Source organism: Aspergillus multicolor (genome assembly GCF_047715735.1).
Source record: "Aspergillus multicolor strain CBS 133.54 unplaced genomic scaffold BDW74scaffold_23, whole genome shotgun sequence".
NCBI lineage: Eukaryota > Fungi > Ascomycota > Eurotiomycetes > Eurotiales > Aspergillaceae > Aspergillus > Aspergillus multicolor.
This window is the reverse complement of record NW_027395974.1, coordinates 37,045-60,961: the sequence shown is the minus strand read 5'-3', so window position 1 is coordinate 60,961 and position 23,917 is coordinate 37,045. Positions and strand designations below refer to the sequence as shown.

General features: G+C 49.8%; 10 protein-coding genes across 10 annotated transcripts in view; 7 read left to right on the top strand and 3 right to left on the bottom strand.

The window, feature by feature from the left end:
* The first annotated feature begins 20 nt into the window (after positions 1-20).
* BDW74DRAFT_157908 (uncharacterized protein) lies at positions 21-2,011 on the top strand. The gene is made up of 2 exons (XM_073725214.1): positions 21-864; positions 923-2,011. Exons 1-2 carry the CDS (start codon positions 383-385, stop codon positions 1,935-1,937), a joined length of 1,497 nt encoding a protein of 498 aa, XP_073581224.1. The 5' UTR covers positions 21-382; the 3' UTR covers positions 1,938-2,011.
* Positions 2,012-3,446, bottom strand: BDW74DRAFT_157906 (putative glucosamine-6-phosphate deaminase). Its single transcript, XM_073725213.1, has 2 exons — positions 3,310-3,446; positions 2,012-3,265 (listed from the first exon to the last, which is right to left on the bottom strand). The coding sequence occupies exon 2, from the start codon at positions 3,019-3,021 to the stop codon at positions 2,212-2,214; it is 810 nt and encodes a 269-aa protein (XP_073581223.1). The 5' UTR covers positions 3,022-3,265; positions 3,310-3,446; the 3' UTR covers positions 2,012-2,211.
* Positions 3,447-5,820: 2,374 nt separating this feature from the next.
* BDW74DRAFT_157902 (putative beta-N-acetylglucosaminidase) lies at positions 5,821-9,438 on the top strand. Its single transcript, XM_073725212.1, has 4 exons — positions 5,821-6,450; positions 6,519-6,637; positions 6,681-9,163; positions 9,208-9,438. Exons 1-4 carry the CDS (start codon positions 6,401-6,403, stop codon positions 9,319-9,321), a joined length of 2,766 nt encoding a protein of 921 aa, XP_073581222.1. The 5' UTR covers positions 5,821-6,400; the 3' UTR covers positions 9,322-9,438.
* A 2,257-nt stretch (positions 9,439-11,695) lies between these two features.
* Positions 11,696-13,916, top strand: BDW74DRAFT_157897 (uncharacterized protein). The gene is made up of 2 exons (XM_073725211.1): positions 11,696-12,092; positions 12,154-13,916. The coding sequence occupies exons 1-2, from the start codon at positions 11,947-11,949 to the stop codon at positions 13,634-13,636; spliced, it is 1,629 nt and encodes a 542-aa protein (XP_073581221.1). The 5' UTR covers positions 11,696-11,946; the 3' UTR covers positions 13,637-13,916.
* Positions 13,917-14,366: 450 nt separating this feature from the next.
* Positions 14,367-18,578, bottom strand: BDW74DRAFT_157890 (cleavage/polyadenylation factor CFT1). The gene is made up of 9 exons (XM_073725210.1): positions 16,794-18,578; positions 16,482-16,753; positions 16,275-16,439; positions 15,944-16,231; positions 15,704-15,899; positions 15,586-15,661; positions 15,087-15,540; positions 14,896-15,043; positions 14,367-14,851 (listed from the first exon to the last, which is right to left on the bottom strand). Exons 1-9 carry the CDS (start codon positions 18,499-18,501, stop codon positions 14,406-14,408), a joined length of 3,753 nt encoding a protein of 1,250 aa, XP_073581220.1. The 5' UTR covers positions 18,502-18,578; the 3' UTR covers positions 14,367-14,405.
* A 110-nt stretch (positions 18,579-18,688) lies between these two features.
* Positions 18,689-21,154, top strand: BDW74DRAFT_157882 (putative LMBR1 domain protein). The gene is made up of 4 exons (XM_073725209.1): positions 18,689-19,229; positions 19,274-20,185; positions 20,229-20,938; positions 20,988-21,154. The coding sequence occupies exons 1-3, from the start codon at positions 18,701-18,703 to the stop codon at positions 20,417-20,419; spliced, it is 1,632 nt and encodes a 543-aa protein (XP_073581219.1). The 5' UTR covers positions 18,689-18,700; the 3' UTR covers positions 20,420-20,938; positions 20,988-21,154.
* Positions 20,363-21,154, bottom strand: BDW74DRAFT_59595 (uncharacterized protein). The gene is made up of 5 exons (XM_073733253.1): positions 20,986-21,154; positions 20,742-20,936; positions 20,639-20,697; positions 20,532-20,596; positions 20,363-20,479 (listed from the first exon to the last, which is right to left on the bottom strand). Exons 1-5 carry the CDS (start codon positions 21,007-21,009, stop codon positions 20,421-20,423), a joined length of 402 nt encoding a protein of 133 aa, XP_073581218.1. The 5' UTR covers positions 21,010-21,154; the 3' UTR covers positions 20,363-20,420.
* A 151-nt stretch (positions 21,155-21,305) lies between these two features.
* Positions 21,306-23,581, top strand: BDW74DRAFT_157880 (Atg14 domain-containing protein). The gene is made up of 2 exons (XM_073725208.1): positions 21,306-22,089; positions 22,135-23,581. Exons 1-2 carry the CDS (start codon positions 21,502-21,504, stop codon positions 23,002-23,004), a joined length of 1,458 nt encoding a protein of 485 aa, XP_073581217.1. The 5' UTR covers positions 21,306-21,501; the 3' UTR covers positions 23,005-23,581.
* A 38-nt stretch (positions 23,582-23,619) lies between these two features.
* BDW74DRAFT_59451 (putative ZIP family zinc transporter) overlaps positions 23,620-23,917 on the top strand; it is a 1,881-nt gene continuing 1,583 nt past the window's right edge. Inside the window, exon 1 of the mRNA XM_073733251.1 lies at positions 23,620-23,917. The gene's annotated coding sequence lies outside the window, so the exon portion shown is untranslated.
* BDW74DRAFT_59503 (uncharacterized protein) overlaps positions 23,620-23,917 on the top strand; it is a 746-nt gene continuing 448 nt past the window's right edge. The window contains exon 1 of the mRNA XM_073733252.1: positions 23,620-23,917. This exon is cut by the window's right edge and continues 4 nt beyond it. Coding sequence (XP_073581216.1) covers positions 23,696-23,917 — 222 coding nt within the window. The 5' untranslated portion in view covers positions 23,620-23,695.

The window sequence follows — 23,917 nt, the reverse complement described above, 5'->3', positions numbered from 1 at the left end:
CATATCACTCAACAGACCCAGCGTAAGCCCCGGTCACGGACATCATGCCATTATCCCAGAATATTTATCTTGGGCTTTTCTGCGCAGCTGTATCTACATGAACAGCGATTGCGACATTTGTTCTATTAAGATTGATAAGATCCGCTGCAGTTCGGCAGTTGCTTTCTGCTGGTGATCATGTTTGATCGGCTTCAAGGGGAAACATCGGCATTGTTGGCGGTGTGATGCCGTGGAGTGGAACTACTGTCAGATCTTGGAAAATGACGAACTTTTTGCCATTCTAAGTTTCTTCGTCCCTTGGCTTTGTTTTCATACTTCTCCACCATCATTTCGTTATTTCGTTTTCTCACCGACAGACATTTCACGACCAGAGACACCAGACATGGCCCATTCACTATCCCCGCGCCAGCTTTTCTACGACGGCAAGCCGCAAGCCGCCTCGTCTGGACGGTCTTTCCAGTCCATCAACCCCGCCGACGCCACTTTGCTGGCTGAACTTCCTGTCGCTTCACAATCAGATATCGACGCTGCGATCGCAAGCGCAGACCGCGCATTTCCTTCTTGGTCGCAAACCCCGTCCATTGTTCGCGCCCGTATCCTCCAAAAGGCTGCAGCCCTGCTTCGCGAGCGTAATGATGAAATCGCCCGCGTTGAGACCTTGGATTCTGGCAAAGCCTATTCGGAAACGAGCACTGTTGACGTTGTTACTGGAGCCGATGTGTTGGAATATTACGCGAACCTTGTAGGCGGTGGTGGCCTGAATGGGGAGACCACCCAGCTCCGAGAAGAGGCGTGGGTGTACTCGAAGAAGGCGCCTCTAGGAGTCTGCGTGGGCATTGGCGCATGGAACTATCCTATTCAGATGTACGTCTGCTACCCTGAAAGCGCTACTGATCATAAAAAGAATAAACTGACGACGTAGAGCGCTGTGGAAATCCGCTCCCTGCCTCGCGGCCGGTAACACCATGATCTACAAGCCTAGCGAATTCACCTCTCTCCACGCTCAAACACTCGCCGAAATCTACAAGGAAGCTGGCCTTCCCGACGGTGTTTTTAATGTTGTTTACGGATCAGGCGATGTCGGGTCTTACCTATCCTCCCACCCTACTATCGCCAAGGTCTCATTCACCGGCCAAGTCTCGACTGGCATGAAGGTCGCAGGATCCGCAGCTGGTAACATGAAACATGTGACCATGGAACTTGGTGGTAAATCACCGCTCCTCATTCTTCCAGATGCAGACATTGAAAACGCCGTCGATGGCGCCATGATGGCCAACTTTTACAGCACAGGCCAGGTTTGCACAAACGGTACACGAGTTTTTATCCCCAAATCTATGAAGAAGGAATTCGAGTCTCGACTCCTAGAGAAGATGCAGTATATCCGGCCCGGTCCGCTGTTTGACGAGAACACCAACTTTGGCCCTCTTAGCTCGGCCGTTCACCAGGAGAAAGTCACAGCCTATATACGCCACGGTATTGAACAGGACAAGGCTACCTTGCTCTATGGCGGCGTTGGCAAGCCTTCTCTCCCAGAGAATCTAGAAGCAGGCTTTTGGGTCCGCCCAACGATATTTACCGATTGCACGGATGACATGCGCATCGTCAAGGAGGAAATCTTTGGGCCCGTCATGTCAATTTTGACTTATGACACAGTACAGGAGGCAGTCAAACGCGCGAATACGACGGAGCTCGGTCTCGCCGCTGGTGTATTCACCAAGGACCTCAACCTGGCGCACCGCATCATTGACCAGCTCGAGGCTGGTATCACCTGGGTCAACACCTGGGGCGAGAGCCCTGCTGAGATGGCGGTTGGTGGTTGGAAGAAGAGCGGTCTTGGTGTTGAAAATGGCCGTAGAGGTATTGAGGCTTGGGTGCGCAACAAGAGCACCCTTGTTGACATGGGCAATGCAGTTGCGACTGTTTTCGCGAAGCTGTAATCTTGAACCATATGTATATAAAATTTATCTGGATTGGTAATTCATTATGCGATAAATGAGAAGTATATATGGCACTGTGCTTTTCACTGACGTATGCACCATGCTTTTTTATAAAATGAATGACACATCATACCACGTAACGTCCTTCTATGAATGTATACTACTCTACCAAGAGTCAGTCTATAGTTCGATCTAATAACATTGTATAAAAGCACTGCTTAATCAAAACGCTCGTTCCAAGCTACCATCGCGTAGTGTCAATCTGCCAGCCCTACTAGTGAGCTTCCATCCTCGCACCCATACAGTCAAACATCAAGTCACCCTTGATCGTTGCATCTAGGCCCCCAACAGCCGAGTCAACCATGCGCGATGACATGCTGTCGGGCGTGAGCTCGTCATCCTCAAATGACTGCGTAAGATCCGTATTAATCCTCAAGTCCTTTGATGTCTTCTCCGGTGTGGCAGCAGGAGTAAGCTCCTGCGACCTGTCGACCGTCATCGGAGCAGGAAAATAGGTTCGAGGTCTGTAGACGAGAGGAGGACCCTGGGTACGCGCATCGGTCCCGGCTTGCTCGATAGACTCAAAATATCGCACGGTCTTGACCTTGAGCTCAAGAGTGGCATCGCGATCGCACACAATCAGAGGGTGCTGGTGCAATTGGAGTGACGAGATTGTCCACATGTGATTCACTCCACCTTCAAGTCCCTCCTTGAGCGCCAGGGCTTTGTGGGCGCCAATTGCCACAATCACAACCTCACGGGCTTCCATGATAGTCCGGATGCCCACGGTCAAGGCCATTCGCGGAACTTGGGTCACGTCGTTGTTGAAGAATCTGGAATTGGCCATGATTGTGTCGTAAGCCAGTGTCTTTACTCGCGTGCGGCTGTTCAAGGATGATCCGGGTTCGTTGAACGCAATGTGTCCATCGGACCCTACTCCGCCTAGAAAGAGCTCGATCCCGCCGTATCGAGCAATGCGCGCCTCGAAGGAGGCACATTCCGCGATTAGATCCGGGGCGTTCCCGTTAAGAATGTTGATGTTCTGCGGGGGGACGTCCACGTGCGAGAAGAAATGTTTGTACATGAAGCTATGATATGATTCGGGATGATCCCGTGGAAGCCCGACATACTCATCCTATCCAGTCAGCTAGAAATTGAGTGTTATTAAGGTGACTTTACCATGTTGAACGTCACAACGTGTTTGAAAGAGACATCTCCGGCTTTGTGGCGTCGGACCAAAGTCCTGTAGATAATCTCCGGGCTGCTTCCAGTAGGTAGGCCCAAAACAAACGGATTGCTCTCGCTAGGTCTGAAAGACTTGATGCGACCTGAAGGGTGAGCCACATATCAACATTGTAGAAAGACAACATACTGATGATATAGTCAGCGATATACTCTGAGGCTTGCAAAGATGTATCCCGAACGATAACTCTCCTAAAGCAGTCATGTCAGCACGGCCATCGAGTCAAGCGCAGCTCGCAACATACATGATGACAAGCTACGTCACTGAAGACAGCTGATCAAAGTATGGCAAATAAGCGAGCAGTGGTATGTCAAGGTTGGGAGGAGAAGAGAGTTGGAGACTAAGGCAGTATAAGAAGGCCACCAACGTAGTGGCCAACAGCTATGACAACCCATGGCTCCGTTGCAATCTCCGTTCTGGATCAGCCTTTCCGGTGGAGCGTGACACTACCTTGGGGCCTACGACTGGCTGTCCTGCTCTGGATCATCTTACTTGAAGCTCGGATAACTGGACGGGATGATGACGATACTGCCGAGTTCTTCCTGGGACCTTTGAAATATCATTGCCAGATCTTATCTGGGCCAGCTGCATGATTGTACACGTTAATGCGGGTTGGTATGAAGCACGGGCAGGGAATGGGTGCAAGCGTCATTGGAATGTAGCCAGTTCAGTCAATCTGTTCGGGAGTAATCCTCCTCGGGATTCGACTCGACGTCGGAGACATTGGCCGGAGGGGTTCGCTGCCCTTAGTGGTCATGATAATGCAGTGAATAGCTTCATGTTGCAGTTTCAGGTGGCATGTTCGGAGAAGAAGGCACCGTGGTTCGGAGAGGATGACACTGTGCTTGGGATAAAACGCTAAGCCCAAAGCAGCTGTGACGGCTGTCGTTGCATCCCAAGCACAGTGCAACCCTGCTGCGTGAGGTGGTATTGGCTTCCATCTGGTGACCACAAACTTGGTGTATCAGACCCGAAAGACTGGGGTTTCGCAAGGTATGGTATGGTTGGTAAAATACCAAGTCCGCCTCTTGCACGTGACGCTGTAAGGGGGAAGATCAAAAGTCGAGTACCTGTCCAATCAAGTCTCTGGAATATGACTTGGCGGGGACAGCTTGGTATCCAGACTATCTGAGTAGTCACGCAGAAGGCAGCTGCTCTTGCGATAAACGGTCGTACTGGAGCTGGAGTGGATTCATTTCAGAACATGTTATCTTCATTGCCGGGATTGCCACGTCGGGGTAGCTTGAAACAACGCCAGAAGCATCTGTTGGTTCCGTACAACGTGGACATACTTTGGGTCATCATGGTATACCCTGCTGATGGCCCAAAGTGCATATATGTAAATCACCAAATGCCGGAGTGTCGGCAGGGACGAGAGGCTCAAACACGGACATGGGCAAGCTCGGTGCAAGATATTATGCGGGGATAAATGGAAAACAAGCAGCTTCAAGTGAATCCTAGGGCTCCTGCCGCTGGAGATCCTACTCCGGATCCTTGATAGAAAGTCGAGTGCCGGATTGCAGAAATAGCTGCCTCAGTTATGCCGTGCTCCATCAAACTTGCAATGGGGTGTATCTGCATGGGATGTATCTGCAATGGGCGCATTTTGCTGCTCTCTGGCCATGGCTTGCTTTATAGGTTGAACTGCGTTTTAAGACCTTGATGAATCGCCTGCTCTTTGGTCAATTGCGCAGTTGCATCTGCAGCCATTCTTTTGTATCTTATGTTCTTATGTAAACAGTGCAACTGCAGCATAGCGTTACTTACTGGTTTTCTCTTTTTTGGGGGACAACTTTCACAGCGGCTGCAGTGTTGTTTATGCATAAACTTTACTAAAGCTTGCTTGCAACCTGCGCATTTCTGTACCTGCTTAAGCATTGCTGCTGAAACCAAGGAGTCCTGATGGAATGCACTACAGAATAAACATAAAACAGGCTCAATCATGCTGTAAACTCTTAGCCATTATCAACAAAGTAGGGTGGTTACAGTCTTCTCTGCTTTGGGAAGGGGTGAGGTTCGTGCCTTCCTTCAGCACTGACAAGCGGCTGAGTTGGCTCTCACTTCAAAACCTCTTCGGCGCTGTGATGTAGAATAAACACCTCGAACTGACAAACTGAGAACGTCAGACGCTAAATGATTGCCCTATTGCAGTCTCACTCGCTGGTATCATCTATGTCTTCACCACCCGTATGGCTTTGGCAGTGCACGTCCACAAGCTCACTACCCTAGGTATGAAAATTCACATTGATCTAGCAGGCTGTCGTTTTCTGTACTCGAGCACACTTTCCTGCTGATCTTTCAAAACTTCGCTAACAAGATGTGTAGATCCTTTGCGCTCTTCTGAAGACCATTATCCACGGTAGAGACAGTGTTGTAAGGAGTAAATGGTTTAGGTTCAGCACTCTACAGCCAAACTCTCTTCTGGTGACTGATCCACGTCGACTGCTTCGAGAAGCGCTGCTTACGCGCCCGCCATACCGACAAAGCCTATCCCTGATACGGTGCGCTAGCCGGGCATTGTGAGGATAATTACGCCGGAATACACAAGAACATGGAAACACGCAATCTCTCTCAGTGTCCGGCTATTCATCTTCAAGAGAGACATCCCAGTTACACTTGCGATTGAATGTCAACCGGGGCAGCACTTACAGTGATGACCCCGAGCTCCAGAGCACATGTGTCAAGCCAAAGTACATGCATGTACTACTACGCCTCCGCAGTTCTACGTCACGTGGGTGGATATCGACGGGTAGACGTCCCGAGCTGTCACCCCACACGTTCTCAGCTTCATCAAACGTGGGTTTACTGGATGAAAACCACGAATGAGGCGTCATACTTTCGTTCAACAGGACCAACACCGCTGGCTCAGAGATTAGCATCTCAAACGCCCCATTGTGAAGGTGTCCACCGACCCGTCCTCCTACTAAGTCTCGCGGAGTCTGGACTGCGGAGTAGAAGGCCTAAGCCAGCTTCTGTAACCCCGCCAACCTCCATGAAATGTCATTTGTTCCACAGCCGTAGCTCACTTGCCCCGGCTTGCATTTTACGCGAGCTACTACCGAGCTAGTGTTGCTGGAGCTTAAGCCGGCTCAGGCTGTTTGTCAAGCTTCAACCTTGCCTCGCCGTCTTCAACCTTGCCTTGTCGGCTTCAACCTTGCCTGGGTGGGTTGTTTTGAGAAATAGGCTGTGGCCTGACATTCCTCGGGCGCCGAGGGCCAGCATGGCTCCCAAAGAGGGTGGGCTGCCCCCTGGCTGGGATAATATCGACAGGTACGATTTTAGTCTTGGCGCTTTCTACCATCAAAAAGTCAACTGCTGTGATGCTAACTTGACTGTAGACAAATGGGGCAGCTCTTCATGATGGGTTTCGATGGGACGTCGGTCAGCCCTGAGATTCGCTCCCTCATTCAAGACTATCATCTAGGTTCAATCCTGTTAACTGCCAAGAACCTCAAATGTACGCTATCCTTCTCCTGCCTGACCGAAACTAACCTGAACAGCTGCAGAGGATGCGACCAGACTGGTTTTGGAGTTACAGACAATTGCTCGGGATGCGGGTCATCCTGTGCCGTTGCTTATAGCTTTGGACCAAGAAAATGGTGGGGTGAATAGCTTGTACGACGAAATATATATTCGGCAGTTTCCAAGTGCAATGGGAATTACGGCTACAGGCTCAAAGGCTCTGGCTCATGACGTCGCTTTCGCTACAGCCCAGGAGCTCAAAGCCGTTGGAGTTAATTGGATCCTTGGGCCCGTGCTGGATGTCTTGACTAATGTACGAAATCAACTAATGGGCGTTCGCACCTGCGGCGATGATCCTCAAGAAGTGTCCCAATATGGGGTGGAGTTTATGAAAGGCTACCAGCAGGCCGGTCTGCTGACTTGCGGCAAGCACTTCCCGTCGTATGGGAATCTAGAATTTTTGGGATCTCAAACGGACGTGCCCATCATCACGGAATCGTTGGAGCAGCTCAGTTTGACCGCATTGGTCCCCTTTCGCAACGCCATCATGAATGGTCTTGATGCAATGATGGTTGGGGGTGTTTCCATGTCTTCCGCGGGCGTCAATGTCATGCATGCCTGTCTCAGTGAGCAGGTCGTTGACGACTTGTTACGAAAGGACATGAAATTTGATGGAGTTGTTGTTTCGGAATGCCTGGAGATGGAAGCTCTTACCCATAATATTGGCGTTGGAGGGGGTACGGTAATGGCCAAGAATGCAGGCTGCGATATAGTACTGCTGTGCAGATCATTTCAGGTACAGCAAGAGGCTATCAACGGATTGAAGCTTGGCGTGGAGAACGGCATTATCCACCGGGCTCGGATAGAGGAATCACTACTGAGGGTGTTGGCCATGAAAGAGAGATGTACTTCATGGGAGCAAGCGCTCAACCCTGGAGGTCTGCCTCTGCTCACTCAATTGCAACCATCACATACTAGTCTCTCAACGAGAGCTTACAGCAATTCGATCTCGGTTGTGCGCGATAACAAGAACCTGCTCCCGCTCACCAACGTCCTGAGCGCCAACGAGGAGCTCCTTCTTTTGACCCCCTTGGTGAAGCCGTTGCCTGCCTCTGCGGTATCCCGCTCAGTGACTGAGCAATTAGAGATGTCGGTGGATGCGGTAGCCTGGGATAGGACGGCTTCCGTGCTTAGTGGCGAAAGCGTTTTCAAGGAACTGGGGAGATCGCTCTCGCGTCATCGGAACGGACGTGTTTTGCACACATCATACACATCAAATGGTGTTCGCCCGATTCATGAGAGTCTAATTGACCGCGCTAGTGCCGTTATTGTTATCACCGCGGATGCTGTCAGGAACATCTACCAACAGGGTTTCACCAAACACGTGTCTATGATTTGTAAGTCCCAATCCACTCCATCAGGTGAACCATTAGAAAAACCATTGGTTGTTGTTGGCGCTAGTTCACCTTATGACTTTGCCATGGATGCGAGCATCGGAACCTACCTTTGCACATATGATTTCACAGACACGGCTCTGGAAGCTTTGGTCAAAATTTTATATGGAGAATTGACACCCAAGGGGTCATTGCCGGGCTCCTTTAATCGAAGCAGTGCCCCAAAAAGGCAACATTGGCTTGTGGAAAACTGGAACGAGGAGAGAGATTCTGATGCATTGGACGCGCTCCTGAAAACGATGAGTCCTGAACTCTCTGGGGTAACACCCGGTAGTTTTTTACTACGGAGAGACGACATTCACGAGGCTCACTTTGTTGTCCGAAACAGTACGACTCGAGCCCTCTACGGCTTCTGCTCGACCTACTTCTTCCAAGCCACAGGCACTGGAGTTATTGGATCGCTGATCGTCGACCCGTCACGGCGTAGGCTCTCAATTGGGAATTCTCTCCACAACCGCGCCATCCGAACGCTTCTGCAGCGGAAAGGGATGAAGCGATTCCAGCTCGGATCTCGTCTGCCCGGGATTTACTTGGGAATTCCCTCCGCCAATCCTGTGGAGAGAAAGAAACGGCGGCAGTGGTTTGCGAATCTGGGTTGGAACACCGCCCTTTCTCGCCCCGTTTGTAGCGTCGCTCTTCGCAATCTGCAAACCTGGTCTCCGCCCGAAGGCCTAGTGCACAGCCTGCAGAGCGCAGACGCAGAATATGACCTTGTCCACGGCTGGGATTACGCCGACTCGATCATCGACCATGTCAAGACCAATTCCAGACAGGGCGTGGTAGACATTTACAAAATTGCTCTGGGCGGGGCGCCACATTGCGGCATCATCCGGGCGAGAAGACCAAATGACGGTGCGATCCTTGGCAGCGTGGTTATCTACAACGAACGATCGAACCTGGCGGAGCACATGCCCGCTATGAAGGCTACGCATGTGTCGACAGGGGGGATCTCGTCCCCAGTGATTTGGCCTTCGGTCGGGGAATACGCAACTCTTTTGCAGGGGTTGATTCTATTAGGCATCAAGCAGATTCGCAAACAGGGCGCTGATGCTGTTGTCATAGACTGTGTACGCTAGCCCATATTTTTGTGTTCATTGCTAATTTACTGCAGGTGGATGCAGACAGTAATTTTGACTGGTTAACGGAGATCGGATTTAGCACGCTGCATAGCTTCGAGGAAGTCAATTGCGACGCGGCGACATGGACTATGGTGCCCGCTTCTTGATGAATTGAAACAGAGACGATTTTCTTATATACCCATATTGGTTATTTTTCTATATACAAGGACTTGTATATATACTTGACAGTGTGTATACTGGAATATTTAGTTATGTACAAATTCTTCCAGCCCGGTTCGGGTATACTACTCCGTACTGTATATCCTCTGGCCTGCATCGGATCATGACTCGCGCATTGCATCGCTGGCGGCAAGTAAAAAGAACGAGGAGGATGATCAGGTTCCGGATGATCTGCACTGATCGAGCGCAGGAACAGATATCCTGTCACCCCAGCCGCCAGAGTTGGAAGACGCTATGTGCGCTTCGTGGCGTCGCCCAGGATTGCTGTCAGTATCCTTAGCTAGACGTCGAAACTTGACAGAGGTATTAATATGCCAAGGGTTAAATTGAGTGACCTGACAGCCTGTCGTGAGCGACAAGAGATTACGAGCTGTGAGGGACCAGGAACAAGCGTCCTATCGGATCATCTCCCTGACGTGCTCGCTATCAGCCGTGAGACGGATGCGTTTCCATCGGTCGTCTGCGGCCAGTCGAGACACAAAGCCATGACGGATCCGTTGGGTGATGCTTCGAGCTGGTCGGCCGTTTGCAGGGAGGAAGTAGAGAGTGGGCCGGCACGCGGCCTGTTGGTCTCCTTCTATTTCAGTCAATTTTCGGCTTCTTAAGGCGGCAGAGTTTAATTCTGGATGCTCTCGTTGGCTGATGATGGGGATGAAGAATGCGGGAATGCTGCGATTCCTTGGCTTGGGGCCTGACGCCGCTTGGCGCCGCGGCCATTTGCTAGTTGTTATCGGTTGCCGTGCATGGCCTACGATCGGAGAGCGCCGTTGAATCTTCTGTGGCAGTGCCAACTGGAGACGGTTTGCGTTCTAGTAGGCTTCCTCGGCATGTTAGCTCTTTGACCTGACCATGCCAAAGGCCTCGTACGTTTTGCCCCTGAACGGTGTACAGGTACAAAAGACAGAGAGCTCAGATTCGAGATTTGAAACACGTTCCACTAGCTGTAGGCTAGAGGGTGTATAGGGGTTCGCTGCAGACTAGAGGGTGTATGCGTGGCGCCCATCACATGCAAAAACAGCGCAACGCAGATATTCTAGAAATGTTCTGGAAAAAGACGAGAGATTCAACCTGCATAGAAGCATCCCATTGCAGCGTGGTATTATTGGGCCTGTGTTTGCTTCTGCTCTCCCGTGCTTTAGCCGCAGCTTTCGGATCAGAATACCACGACATGGTTACTCCATAGGCCACGGACTGCAAGGAGAAGAGTGCTGAGTTATTAGCCACGGCCATGCCGGCCCAATCACTGCCCGCTGCTCGTACTCGCTGAGCGGCGATGTTGTGCAACACAGCGAGGACTGAGTGATAAAGCCCCGTGGTGATAAAGCCTTGTGGCAATACAGGTTTCGAAGCCTGGGACAGCGCGGGAGCAGATCCAAATCCACCGGAGAGTTTGCGCCCAGGGACTTTCAGGGCAAAGGATCGAGATGCATGTCAGCCAGACCACCGCCGATCAATCTGTCCGCCTGCCAATCCAGTCTCCATCATGCCAACAACTGCAGAGCGTCTCTAGTGCAATGGTGTGTGCTGCGTTCATCGGTCTGTCATCTCTCGATCCATGGTCGAAGATGCTGGGAGGGCTATCCAAGCCCACAAAGAACTCGGACAGCAAGAAGGCCATATATAAATTGTTCGCGAGATTAACCATTCCTAAACGAATGTCATCATGTAGGCATATCAACAATATTATTATTCATGCAGACAGTCCCACCTAGAAGAACCGGGGGTTATACGGCATCTGCAGTATACGAGGTGCCAACCTTCCTCGGTGCAGGACAATTTCCCCAGCCCTTTGAAGTGGAGCACTGTTAATAAACTTACCTACTAGTGCTATCGGGGCGGGGACCTGCCTGATGCGGAAGGTCCTTAACGTGCCCGCTGGGCGTACCGAGGCTCAACCAGAGGGATCACAGTGGTCAGATTCGCAAAGTACCTGGTATCGGAATACTGTTTGCTGAGATGAAAGCAGAGAGCCGTCTCCGGTCTTAGAAACTGGGACTGAATCTGAGACTGAGTGCAAATCTGGGGCTGTGGACTACGGAGTACGGAAACGAAAAAAGGACTAGCCCGATCCAGCCGGCGAACCAGAGTGTCGCGCGACTTAGACTTTTCCCCTCCTCCAGACTGAACCAGCCAACCCCAGGTCACCATTATTGGATTCCCATTAACTGCTGAAGGTGAAGTCTGGCCTAGTCTAGCTCCCAGTCGCCGTCTCCGTCTGCTTCCCTGTTATCTCTGCCTTTATCGCCCTAGCGCTAGCCTCTCTCCGGATCGTTCTCCTGCCTGGGGTCTTTCATTCCCAAAGTTCTTGCTGCAGCTCCTCCTAGACTACTCCGTAGTGCTGCTGACTTCGGGGGTGGCCGATCCACTCGGCGCCATTCAAGACTCAAGACCTGGACGACATTGTCTTCTCTTTCTCTTCTGTATACTTTACCGCAGTTTCTCGAGCCTCCTTCTTTGCCGTTCCCTATGATCTACACCTCGCCAGGCTGCTAGGTCGCCATACTGTTACTTTGTTCTACGATAGATCCTTTGACCATCAACGGTTGCCTCACATGGAGGGCTTCGACACCATGCCGATGCCCTATCTGGCTTCTCCTCTGTCCCTGGGGAATATCCAAGGCTCAGATTACCTCAATGCCTTGCCAGGCATGGAACTTCCGGATCAGCGCTCCAACTTTGACTCCGATACATTCATTAGGTATGTAGTTCTTCAACTTTGCCTGAGCAATGCCCTCTAACCGGTACCTCTGAGCGATAAGTGAGTTTGCGCCTACATTACCCGCAGAAACCCTCAAGCGGTTCTCTTCTGGTTATGACGACCCGTTCCCGGCGATGACCTCTTGGGCGTCACCAGCTGAGCCGCCTGCCGACTCGTCCATCGACCATAACAATAAGCTACTGAGCTTTTCCATGCCGGTATATCCCTGGAATCTGTTAGACTATTCCTTTCGGCGCGCTTCAATATCGATATCAGCTCAACTACATGGCATGTTCTTTCTCGCCGAGTCACCGTGGACGACGTCTCCAACAGAGAACGCTCCGCCACAGCAGGGGGCGGAATTGACCTGCTACCGGCGAAACCTGTTTCAAATCACTGGCTCTGTGACTCTTCCTCGGGCCCTGCGTTATCTCATCACAGACAACGGCGATCGAATACCCATTGTCGCACAAGAACTGACAGTGTCCGCCACTGAGTCTGTCGAGGGCAACTCGGTCAAGATAATATCCGTGCCTTGGAAGACTCCCGCCGCAAATGAGGCAGCCAAAGATGCAGGCAACATTAGCAAAATCGAGAAGGAACCCCCAGCTATTCCACTAGACATGTTGACCGGCCAGGATCTTGATACCGATTACGCCACTTTCCCAATCGCTTGGAAGCGCCTCCAATTCCGCGTTGCGACTGCCAACAACGGCCGCAGAAAGGAGCTTCAACAGCATTTTGTTGTTCGACTCAGGGTCATAGCAACCTTGTCTACGGGTATGAAAGCTCCGATTTGCGAGGTCCATTCGGGGCCGGTGATCGTCCGCGGTCGCAGCCCCCGCAATTTCCAGTCTAGGAAAGATCTACCTTTGAGTGGTAGTGCCGCCGCTTCCAGGAAGAATGCGCAAGCAGCTGCAGGTAGTCAACACCAACCCTGTCGGTCAGAAACCGCTCCGACAAGATCGCCGGAGACTTCGGCGTCGCAGCCGAACGTGGCTCCTCCCCAACAAGCCTCCCCGGACTGGTCACAGGTTACTCCTGCCGAGAAGCCACAGCCGCTACCACACTCGTCAATATACTCACAGTCCAGCCCGGAGGCGCATCGACGGACGACTAGCGCCATTGCGGCTCCTATCAACTTATCTCTTCTTGATGACGACCCTCTCAGTCTACTGAATAGCGACGGCCGTCCTCACACGTCATTCGAGTCAAAGTCTTTGAGTATAGACTCAGGGAGACCGGCCAAGATGCGCAAGGTCTCGCACTCCATACCTCATGCACAGTCGAGAAGCACGTCCGTCACAGTACCCATGGTAAACACAACAAACTTTCAGCAGCACCTTGCTTCCGGTCTGCCTTTTGTGAGCGAAAGTGCCGATGTCCTATATGAATATTTCCCCTTGGGTTTGGAAGACTGGCAAGGGCCTGTCGATGCGGTGTATCGCCCGCACGTGGTGCACCACACAAATATGCCCCAAATGAAGTACGTTACCGCACGAGGCCAGAGCAAACGATATTTCGCTGCAGAGGACGTATTTTGAGGGCAGCCAACCCAATACTTTCTGATCTCGTCAACCCAATACTTTATGCTCTCTATTATCAAGAGGTATCCATCTGAATTGACAGTTTTGGAAAACTTCACTTACGATGGTTTGACATTTACTGGGCGGTTTGGGTGGTGGCGCGAAGGAGTCTACCGGATTACCCCTTTTGCCTTGTTTAGTATCCTTATTCTCTATTTTTCTTTTACACCCAGCCAAGTGCCGGTAGGTGTACCATACTCATTCTTGCCTAAACAGATCTTGACGATCTTGATAGGGACACTGAAATTCGGCTGGCCGTCAATGAACACCTACCCTGCATCAACTTTCGGACCGCGAGGTACCTTTCTGAGTGTTCTTCTACCATTGCTTACATGTTATCATTACTTTGCATGGCCGGTTCTTTCCTACCTTAGCTGGGTGCATTGGGACGGGCATGGAACAGGTATGCACATTGTCAAAGGACGGCAGACAGTTCAATCAAATAAAAGGCGACTACAATTTGAAAGTCACCTCATGAATTATGAGCAGAGAGGTATATACGTTGATACAAAGCAGAAATTGAGAGCAAAACTAGTACTCTATATTAATAACAACGACAGGGTGTGGAGAGTTACTTCGCTGAGCCCGACCATGGTTGGTGTGCTTTCCTTTTTTACAGAATATAAGCCCAGACGGCTTTACCTTGTCGGCGTTTGCCTTGTCTCAGAGCGGAAGTGGCTTCAAAAATGATGTATTATCGCTGCAACCTATCTAAATGTCAAGTCCATCAAAGATATCCAAGCCCATTACCACCAACAGCCTCAAGGTCAGCGCGAATTTCCCACTCTGTTGCTCCAACCCTTCCCGCGATCTCAGCCTTCCGCTGCTTGCTCATATCTAGATACTGCAACAGTAGATTGCTGTCAAGCATGCCTCTGCCAGCGCTAGCGTCGCTCTCGACGGCACGGTAGGCGCGGGGGTTGAGGCCGCACGGGTGTTCGAGAGTATTGGTTAGTTGGGATTGAAGGGCCGAGAGGCGACGATATGATTCCTCCGAAACGCAGGTGACTAGACCGAGGGAGCCATTATGAGAGGTTATGAGAATCTGGTAAGCCGCATCACGTCCGCCAGAGGTGACTATGGCTCGTGGCAAAAGTGTCACCGAGGAGGCGAAGTTGCCCGTGTGGAATTTGCTGCGGTTCAGCAATTTATCCCCGTTGGATGAGTTTGGATCTGCTGGTCAGTGACGCTTTTGGAGAATAGTGTAAAGAACTCACCCTCAGGGTCGTACTGGAGTACATGGAGGTTGCAGTCGCTGTCGGCAACGACAATGAATAGCTTATTGCCGTCGGGAAGAAAATCTGCCGCGACCACCTCAAGGTAATCAAGATCTTTTGCGAAGAGACTCATTTTATAGGGCTCCTCCTGCGCCGGTTAGAGCTGTATCTAAAAGCGAGAGGGGACGCACCGAGTACCCTGCGAACCAGAGACCTTTCACTGCATCTCCGAGAACACACATTCCAGTTCCTTTGAGCTCCTTGACGACGCTGACATAGCATTGCATATCCATAAATGCAACAGGTAGAAGACTTCCGTCCTCTTTCAAACCTCTAACCATGCTCTTTTGGCCTTGCGCCGCGATCAGGAAGCCCTGCCCCCCAATGTCAGATAATGCAGTAACAGCGCCCTTTACTGACTCTTTGCCAATGAGCTTCAGTCTGCGATTCGTCTCTGGCTGGTCTGGCTCGGGGACCACTTCAATAACCTCGAAAACATATATACAGCCACGAGAGGGTATGTCTTCTCCGCGGGTGAGGGAAGTCCCCACCACGATCATATCCCTGCGTTCGTGTGTAACTTCAGAAACCTCTAGGCTCATGGTTTTCATGGCCATTATATGTTCAGCAGGCTCCAGCGGATAGCTTCAAGGTCGTCAGCTTACATCTAGACCAAGCTGAGGAGCATACCTATCAATAACAGACCACGTTTTCGGACTCACGACCTTCAGCGAGCTTTGGTCCACCTCCGGTAGGAAAGATATTACTGACAATTAGTTGGAGAATAAAAAGGAAGAGAGGGTAATACCTTCGTTACGCCACTCCGGATGTAATTCGTCGTCTTCTGGCAACTTGAACTCAGACCTCTGGCAAGTCCCAAGTACATATGTATTAGAAGCAGATGTGTACGCTAGCTTGTCAACCTGCTCCCCTATGGAGACCCTTCTTACTGCCCATGGGTAGCCAAGCTTTGTCCCCGATGGAAATCTGGCTAAATGAAGAGCCTGTAATAGTTAGCACACATCACATTTGAGTCAAATGTACGCACATCTGAGTCAAGGTAAACGAATCCTTTATCAGGGGAATCAAAGCAACCCAATCCCTTGATATCGTCACCTCTCAGGCGAATAAAATGAGGCGAGGTAGACAAAGATCGAAAGACGAAGCCCGCTGAAGGTCCGGGAATGAAGATGCCGCTATGACCTGAGATGTTTGGTAAGATGCGAATGGGCCCTGACTCTGGGGTGGTAGACTCTTTCAAGAATTTCAAACCAGCCAGTTCTTTGGTGGGAGGCAAGAACGGCCTATACATGACATTGTCATTGAGGGTTCGCAGCTTCTCAGTCAGCTTGTCACCGGCAACATGTGTGGGGGCATACAATGAGATAAGGAATGTCATGATATTCACCAAGATCGGCGACAGAGACTTGTATCACGCTCTCGCGCGTAGTCGATCTTTTGGGAGGTTCAGTGGATAGGATAGGTGGTAAACAGCTGACCCCCTTGATGTCAACTATCAACCTTAGGTCGGGCAGTTGAAAAATCTGGTCGTCAGCCTACGCTTCAGAGTGCAGTGAGAAACTTACAGAAAGTTGATGGTCCTGGTTCAATAAAAACAAGACTGGCGAGAGGAAAAAACCACTCTTATCACTATATATGCAGGCGGATAGCCACTTTTGATTCGCAAGCCGCGGTTGTAACTCGTCAAGGTCTCCGCTAGCATCCGCTTGGAGCAGGAGTAAAGTTGAATCGTCACGTATGATAGCCAAATAAGGATCTGCAATACTAGCGCTGACAGCCACTCTTTCATCGCTATCGTCCTCATCCCATACTGGATAAATCTGGGCCAATCCCAGGTCTGATCATCAGCTATGTTTCGTATGTCAGGATTGACTCACCAGCATCATAACTCCGGACCTCGTTTCTCAGGATCTGAACTACCCTATTCTTGCAGACTCCGACTTCTATGGTCAAATCGTGGTTTGGATTGAACTCAGGCGCCGTGAATGGCTTCAACTCATCCGCCAGGATGAACACTTCGGATGACTCTGTACCTTTCTGTAGAATGATATAGTCGCGGTTTTCGGGCAAGGAGGCAGTCCATAGAAAGTTTGTTGAGTTTGTGGCCATGGATGTAACGTGATGAGGATCAAGTTCCCGTTTCATAATCACCATTGCACCGCCTCTACCCGAGCCTTGAGCTGCTGCTAGCTCAAATACATCTTTGTTCTTCCCGAGCACAAGGTCTCTGATGGGGCCGGGGCTGAAAAGCCTGTCATGAATTTGCAAATCACCAAACAAGCCAATATTCGAGGACAGCAGAGGCGCAGAGTATAGATCGTCTTCATAGGCGTCGTCTTCACTTTCATCATTGATCTCTGACATTCCGACTGATGAGAGAAGAATTGAATCGGCATCCTCGCTACCGAAGAAGACCTTTCCGTTGCCGAGGAAAGCCGAAGATGATGCGGTTGACGCCAGAAATTTCTCTGTTTGACTCGACAGGGGTTGAACTGATATTCCAGAGACTGATCTTCCATCAAGCTTGAAGCTCACCAAGGCCAACTCTCCTGTCGAAAGTGCCAAAAGAAGGTCGCCATTGTGTTCAGAGAAGCGCTCCACAACACAATTTTCAAGACGAAGGCTCAAGTCGGATTGGTCAGTCATGGAGAACGAGGAAGCTTGTCTCGAGAACTCATTCACCCCAACCGCATTAGATTTCCCAGCCTGGTCTATATGCACGAGTTCGTTGGATCCGATGAGTAGCGACCCTCCCACAGGAGGGGGAAGAGCTACTACTTTGAACAGGTCGCTAGGCAGTCTAGGAACAGAAAGTAAAGTTGTAGATGCACGTTGCTCTAGGTCAAGCGTAAAGACCGTGTAAAAAACAACATCTTTTCGTTCGTGAAGTAGGGCACTTGAGGTCGCGACCTGCGAGTACAGTATGCCAAAAGTTGGCTCCCTATATTCGTGGAGAAAAGCCAGGCTAATGGGATGGATCACTGAAGGATCCAATGCAGTTAAAGGTAAGACGAATGATGATGCATATGGAGTTGTGTATTCTGTGGAATCTGGTGCATGCTCAGTTCCGGACAAATCCTCCATAACCAAATCATCCCCAGGTTGGTGGAAAGGTATGATGGCAAGATTTCGAGCGCCGAACTGGAAGACCGCACATCGACTACTCGGATCTGCGCTTAACATACTGCCGCAATTGCTCAGATCTGAAACCCACGGACTACGGGTCATATCATCGCGTTCGTAGTAGTGAATAGATATGGTTGCAATCCCATGGCGCTCCGGATCCCATTCAACCAAGCTCAATTTCGCATTCCGAAGAGCAATCAGTACAGCATCTCCGCCACTCTTTGTCTTTATTATCTTGACCCGACAGAGACCCGTCACAATTCCGGGCAGCGAATATTCCCTCTCCAAGACCAGTTTGTGTCGGCTGGTGTTTGCGTCCGGGGATATGTTGCGTAAAGAGAATATTTGGAGAAGCGACGTTCTGGCGACGACAAGATTGTTGGAGTTGGCAGAAAGGAAAGGCACTGCTAGAGCATGAGTTACTCCTGTAGGAGGTGAGAGCTCGGTATAGCACTGCATCTTGAAGGTGATGACCGTTGCCTCCTATCCTGTAGGAGACATGACTGTCATGAGCCTCTCGAGCTTGACTCGTTGTTGTTAGTAGAGGCGGCATATTTTCGTAGACCTCCAGATTGCACGTGATATGTATTTATCGCCGAAAGTCAATGACGTACGACTTGGGTTGCTTCAACTATTCTTCAAAACATATCTACTCAGTATGATTGCGACATTGATCTGGGCTGTTTATGCCGGGGTGGTAGCTATTCTATTTGCCGTTGCCTCGATCTTCGTTCATGTTTATCAAACTCCTCGCGATCGCTCGCCATTAGTGACCCTAACGTGTACTGTTGCAATCACAAGCCTCCTTGCAACGATTCTCTTACTGCCGGTTGATGTGGCATTGGTCTCTTCCACTGTCTCTTCTGCAGTGGGTCAAAGAAGAGACTGGGCTACTCAAGAAGTCGTGGATAGCATTACCTTTTCCCTGACCCTTGTACACTACATCCTGTACTCTTTGGATATTCTTCTCTGTCTTCTTGTTGTGCCTTTCGTCTACTTTTGGTATGAAGAGTATGACGAAGTGGCAGCTCAAGCAGGGGAGCAATCCTTTGGGCAGCGGTTCTGGGGTGCTTTGAAATATACATTATCATTTGTTGCTATAGCCATCATTTTGTTTCTCATTGGATTCTTTGTGCCTTTTGCCAGAAAGAATGGGAATGATGGCCTTGATCTTTTCAAGTCTACAGGTGAGAAAGTAGGTCCTCCATCGAATCTATACTAACTTGTACAGGCAGCGAACGGGCTCTCACTTTCGCTCTTGGCTTGCTGAGTACAATTGGCATGTGCATCTATGTCATGTATACTTCCACGGGTCTTGCTGTTCTTCCTACCCGTTTGATCAAGCGGCCACTGCTAGTATCTCCTGTGCAGCTTGAGTCAAACAGGGAACGCCAGCGCCAGTTACAAGGCCGCTGTGGGGGGAACCCTGAGCTTTTGTCGCATAAAGACCGCAGAGAGCTGGATGCATTGGTAAGGGAAGAAAGAACATTGATCAGGAGGCAGCGCTTGGTAGAGGCAGATCAGCCTTTCCTGGTGAGAGCGTGGTCCAGAATTGAAACATTCTTGTGCCCGTCCAAGCTCTTGATTGGTTTGATATTATTCCTTGTTGTGCTACTAACCTGGGTATCTATGCTCTTGGCTGTCATTAAGCCATTATATGGTGGCGGCAACATCTTCAACCCAATCAACCAAATACTTGTACAATCAGCCAAAGTGTTCCCGATAGATTATGTGATTTTCACTATGCTAGCGCTGCTGTTCTTCTCTGGCACGGTGGCTGGCATTGCTACCATAGGGATTCGATTCCTATGGATCAGTATCTTCCAGGTTCGAAAAGGCCATACTTCCCCACAGGCCTTTCTTTTTATGACAACACTGTTGATGTTGGGGATCCTTGCTCTGAATTACTCAATGTCCATGATAGTCGCGCCACAGTATGCAACGTTTGGGCCGCAAACATTCTGCTCGACGTCTGACTGCACAGAAACCAAACACCTTGTCCAGCCTTGCTCGAAAGCAGTCGATAATGATGCGGCCAGACGGGTGTGTACACCCAGTGTGGCTAGTACAGTTCTCAACAGGGTGACAATACACTTCCCTTTGTTCGGTGCAATTCTCTTTTGGGGCCAGTTCGTATTTCTGGGTATGTCCCTTTTGTGATGGAAGTTAAGTGCTGATATCTACAGGGATCCATTTGCTTGCCTTACTTATTTCTCTTCTACGCTCGCCGAATTTGGACGAACGGCAACTTGACGAGGATGCAGAGGAGGCTGAGGAGGAAGCACTGTTAGCAAGTTCTAGAAGAAATACGAATACTCGATGGCAGAATGTTATTGGTAGGGCGAGCAGACGTGAAGCGGCCGACGAAAGCCATTGAATTAGTGCCCGGTGTTTAACAACGCAAGTGCGCTCTCAAAGGCTTTGACAACGTCCATGTCTGTACGGAAAAATGTTAGTGAGAATCTGTTTCACATTAAGGAGTGGCCTACAATGCCTTCTCTTCATCTCCAAGCTCTCTTCTGAGTTTTGCACATGATGCGTTTGCGTCCTGAACCTATAACTCTCAGCATATTCCCGTAGACCAGGGTTAGCCAACCTTTTCAGAGCTCTAGTTTCGTCATGTTCCACTGTAGTCTGCGACCAAGCTGTAAACACCTAAACAGTCAGAATTATACTTCATGTATTTTCAGACCGAGTACCTGGAGCAGCTTGGTGATATCGTCTCGGAGTTCTTCCTCGGATTTCTCGTGTTGTTCTATCATTTGTATGTAACTGCTTTCGAGCTGAGACCAGTCCAAGTCATTGAGATTTTCATCTCCGGGGACAAGCGACTGCTCAGCGACGGTTGCGCCCAAAGGCTGAGAAAGGTTATTCTCCGGTGGCATTGTGCAAGGCTGCAACCAGTTACTCGCTGATATCATACAGAATAGAATAGTTACTTACAGTCGGATTAGTGATCGTTATCATAGTCGTATCTTAAGCGTTTCATGCAGGATAGCGCTCGCTTTGCGAAAGCAGATCAGAGAGAAAGAGAATAGCTCGCGGGTGCTTAGTTGCAACCATCTAATCTAAGAAGATATTCAAATTCACATCTGGAAATGCAGAATATTGAGAATGGTTTGCTCTCTTATGTACATAGTCAGCTCAAAGGGAAAGCGCTACTTTACCGCGGAATATGGTACCTGTTAGGTGCCTGAGGCACAAAAAGGTGACGTCTACCCGCTCCTGCCTAATTCAACACCCTGGGCATTCATTCAATCTGGAGTTAGTTGACTTATCGTCCCGACGCAGTCTGTGTCAACAATCTGGCTAAAGCAAGGGATGACTTCTTATATTCTATGCAGTGCTTCCAGTCAATATCTATGGGCCCGAAGAGCCGGACTACTGATCCATACCCGGTGAATCGGGATTCCGAACCGTCACCTCAAAGTACAACTCAACAACCTCATATCTCCTGAAATGAGTTGCGACGTATGTAGTCGTACTCCAGCATCAGCATTCTATTGCCCAACATGTGCTCGGAACCAACTCTATCAGCTACGGATCGGTAATGCCAGCGCCCTCTTAGATTGTGAGTACCTAGGTCAGCAAATCGAAGCTGCTTGTCAATTTCATCGCCCAGTGTATGGGAAGGCGGAGCAGCACTGGAATCTTCAGAGAATCCACAACGAACAATCACGATCGTTCGCCAGGATAGAGGGAACGAGACGCCATATCAAAAGTTTACAGTCGTGTATCAACGATTTGCGTCAAGACATCTCACAGCGGAAGATTAAACTCGCGAAACAACGCTCGGATTCGAATTCCGCTATTTATCAACTTTCGGACCGCGAGGCGGGATCACTGAGCAATACTCGAAACAATATCAAAAGAACCGATCACATTTGGCATTCGAACCACATTAAGACAGCTGAAGCTCGAATCTTTTTGTGTCGGGAAGCTGCTAGTCTCTATGGTCTACGACAGAGAGTAAGGAAAAGAGAAACTGCAGGAGGTCTCAAGGAAACATACACTATTGGGGGGGTCGGTATTCTTGATCTTAGGGAACTGAATGGAAAGTTTCTTACCCTCTTGTATTGCAAACACTAATGCCCAATAGGCGCTACGCCGGAGCATATCTCGACGTCTTTTTGTCATATTGCGCACATCCTTGTGCTCGTTTCTAATTATCTGTCGCTGCGGCTTCCGGCAGAGATTACGCTTCCACATAAAACTTATCCGTTGCCGACCATCCACCCTGCACACAAGGGTCAGTCGTCCTCTGATCTACCGGTGTCGAATCAACCTCGACCCCGCCCACTTTCTCTTGACAAGACTCTTCCGAAACTAGCAAAGGAGGACACTGCGGCTTATGCTCTTTTCATTGAAGGAGTTACACTACTGGCCTGGGATGTGGCTTGGCTTTGTCGCAGTCAAGGTCTCAGTTTGGGTTCTGACTCGTGGGAAGATGTGTGCGATATTGGAAGGAATTTATGGCAGCTTCTGGTGGCGCCTCCCGGGCATTTATCTTCTGCAAGAGCCCTCGCGGAACGTACCTCTCAAAAGACCGCTAAGGAATCCCCACGGACCACAATCCAGCGAACAAAGTCCTTCCCCGTGCTTGGCCACTATTCGCATGGTACTGCACACTCATTTCTGGGCGCATCCGAGGGTACAGAATTCGTTCGAAATTGGAGACTCCCGAACCCAATCAAGGTTGTTGACAGGCTGAAATCGACGCTTCTTGGTGAAATGGCCAGCGCGGAGTGGGAGTTACTAGATGAACATGAGTGGGATGAACAGGTTCAAGGATCATTTCGTCCGGTTCTTCGCGAATCACTTAGTGGCTCAGATGCGGCACAAGATTCTCAAACTAGCCCTTCAGGTGATATAAATCTGGTGTCCAAGCTAGATGCTTATGATACCACTATTGCGCCTCGGTCAAAAGGGAACAGTGGGTGGACGAAACTCCGAAACAGGTAATACTGTGCTTAAAGCCTTGGGTATGGGCGTATCCGATATGTCCGGCTTGATCGGGATAAGATCAAGATGCATACCTGACGTGCAGTGTACATTGCACACGTCAAGGCTTCTCTGGTTGTATCTCGTGCCTAACTCAAACGGAAAGCTAAATGAGTCCATCTTCATTTACATGCGCAGAGTCTGTAAAGTGCCCGGGTTAGTCTTCTTTGACAGGGTAAAACGACTGTTCGACAGGGTTGCCAAGGCAAACAAGACTACAATATTTTCACAGGCTTTACTCTACCTAGCCTTAGTATTATGGTTAGTTGGGACCTAAGGCCCTAACATTGCCTTAAGGATCCTGACTATAGCCTAAAAAACGGCATGAAAGCATCACAGTCATGATAACAGGTTGAAAAGGGGTTTTCATGTCCTTTTAACTACTAGTTAGGCTTGCTTATGTAGTAGGCCTGCCTAGGCTTACTACCACTTTAGGTAATCACCCTGTCGAACCGTCATTACCTAAGATGGAGTAGATTGATAAGATAATGGCTTTAGAACAACGTGTGTTTTCGGACTTGCACGTTTGCGATTCAACAGTACGTCTTAAGCTAACTGAACTTCTATATAATAACTATACACCTTGCTTAGAGGTTCCCAGTCCCTATTGGCTCTCCTGGCTTTGATTTATAGCCTCTGATTGGCTGCTCAGATGTTCTCTCACGTGACCTTCCGCCCAGCAGCTGCCCTTTTCGTTTACCTACCTCTTTCCTCTATCCTTCCTCCATCATTCCTCCACTCTACTTGTTCTCTTCCTCTCTCCTTCATTTACTCTTCTCTCCTTCTACTCTTCTGCCACTATTCTTCCGCTCTTCTTCCACTCTTCTTCCACTCTTCTTCCACTCTTCTTCCGCTCTTCTTCCACTCTTCTTCC

What these genes read in the sequence shown, in the direction of transcription:
- BDW74DRAFT_157906 (XM_073725213.1), bottom strand. Translation starts at nt 3,021, where the DNA reads ATGTACAAACATTTCTTCTCGCACGTGGACGTCCCCCCGCAGAACATC.
- BDW74DRAFT_157890 (XM_073725210.1), bottom strand. Translation starts at nt 18,501, where the DNA reads ATGCAGTGCTATACCGAGCTCTCACCTCCTACAGGAGTAACTCATGCT. An exon ending in GGTCCGGAGTTATGATGCTG is followed by an intron (nt 16,754 to 16,793) that starts GTGAGTCAATCC and finishes GCTGATGATCAG; the next exon opens with ACCTGGGATTGGCCCAGATT. An exon ending in ACCAGGACCATCAACTTTCT is followed by an intron (nt 16,440 to 16,481) that starts GTAAGTTTCTCA and finishes GCTGACGACCAG; the next exon opens with ATTTTTCAACTGCCCGACCT.
- BDW74DRAFT_157882 (XM_073725209.1), top strand. Translation starts at nt 18,701, where the DNA reads ATGATTGCGACATTGATCTGGGCTGTTTATGCCGGGGTGGTAGCTATT. An exon ending in TGATCTTTTCAAGTCTACAG is followed by an intron (nt 19,230 to 19,273) that starts GTGAGAAAGTAG and finishes TAACTTGTACAG; the next exon opens with GCAGCGAACGGGCTCTCACT. An exon ending in GGGCCAGTTCGTATTTCTGG is followed by an intron (nt 20,186 to 20,228) that starts GTATGTCCCTTT and finishes TGATATCTACAG; the next exon opens with GGATCCATTTGCTTGCCTTA.
- BDW74DRAFT_157880 (XM_073725208.1), top strand. Translation starts at nt 21,502, where the DNA reads ATGAGTTGCGACGTATGTAGTCGTACTCCAGCATCAGCATTCTATTGC. An exon ending in GTATTCTTGATCTTAGGGAA is followed by an intron (nt 22,090 to 22,134) that starts CTGAATGGAAAG and finishes AAACACTAATGC; the next exon opens with CCAATAGGCGCTACGCCGGA.
- BDW74DRAFT_157902 (XM_073725212.1), top strand. Translation starts at nt 6,401, where the DNA reads ATGGCTCCCAAAGAGGGTGGGCTGCCCCCTGGCTGGGATAATATCGAC. An exon ending in AACTGCCAAGAACCTCAAAT is followed by an intron (nt 6,638 to 6,680) that starts GTACGCTATCCT and finishes TAACCTGAACAG; the next exon opens with CTGCAGAGGATGCGACCAGA. An exon ending in ATGCTGTTGTCATAGACTGT is followed by an intron (nt 9,164 to 9,207) that starts GTACGCTAGCCC and finishes AATTTACTGCAG; the next exon opens with GTGGATGCAGACAGTAATTT.
- BDW74DRAFT_157897 (XM_073725211.1), top strand. Translation starts at nt 11,947, where the DNA reads ATGGAGGGCTTCGACACCATGCCGATGCCCTATCTGGCTTCTCCTCTG. An exon ending in GACTCCGATACATTCATTAG is followed by an intron (nt 12,093 to 12,153) that starts GTATGTAGTTCT and finishes CTGAGCGATAAG; the next exon opens with TGAGTTTGCGCCTACATTAC.
- BDW74DRAFT_157908 (XM_073725214.1), top strand. Translation starts at nt 383, where the DNA reads ATGGCCCATTCACTATCCCCGCGCCAGCTTTTCTACGACGGCAAGCCG. An exon ending in TGGAACTATCCTATTCAGAT is followed by an intron (nt 865 to 922) that starts GTACGTCTGCTA and finishes CTGACGACGTAG; the next exon opens with AGCGCTGTGGAAATCCGCTC.
- BDW74DRAFT_59595 (XM_073733253.1), bottom strand. Translation starts at nt 21,009, where the DNA reads ATGATAACGATCACTAATCCGACT. An exon ending in TAACGATCACTAATCCGACT is followed by an intron (nt 20,937 to 20,985) that starts GTAAGTAACTAT and finishes AACTGGTTGCAG; the next exon opens with CCTTGCACAATGCCACCGGA. An exon ending in ATATCACCAAGCTGCTCCAG is followed by an intron (nt 20,698 to 20,741) that starts GTACTCGGTCTG and finishes CTGACTGTTTAG; the next exon opens with GTGTTTACAGCTTGGTCGCA.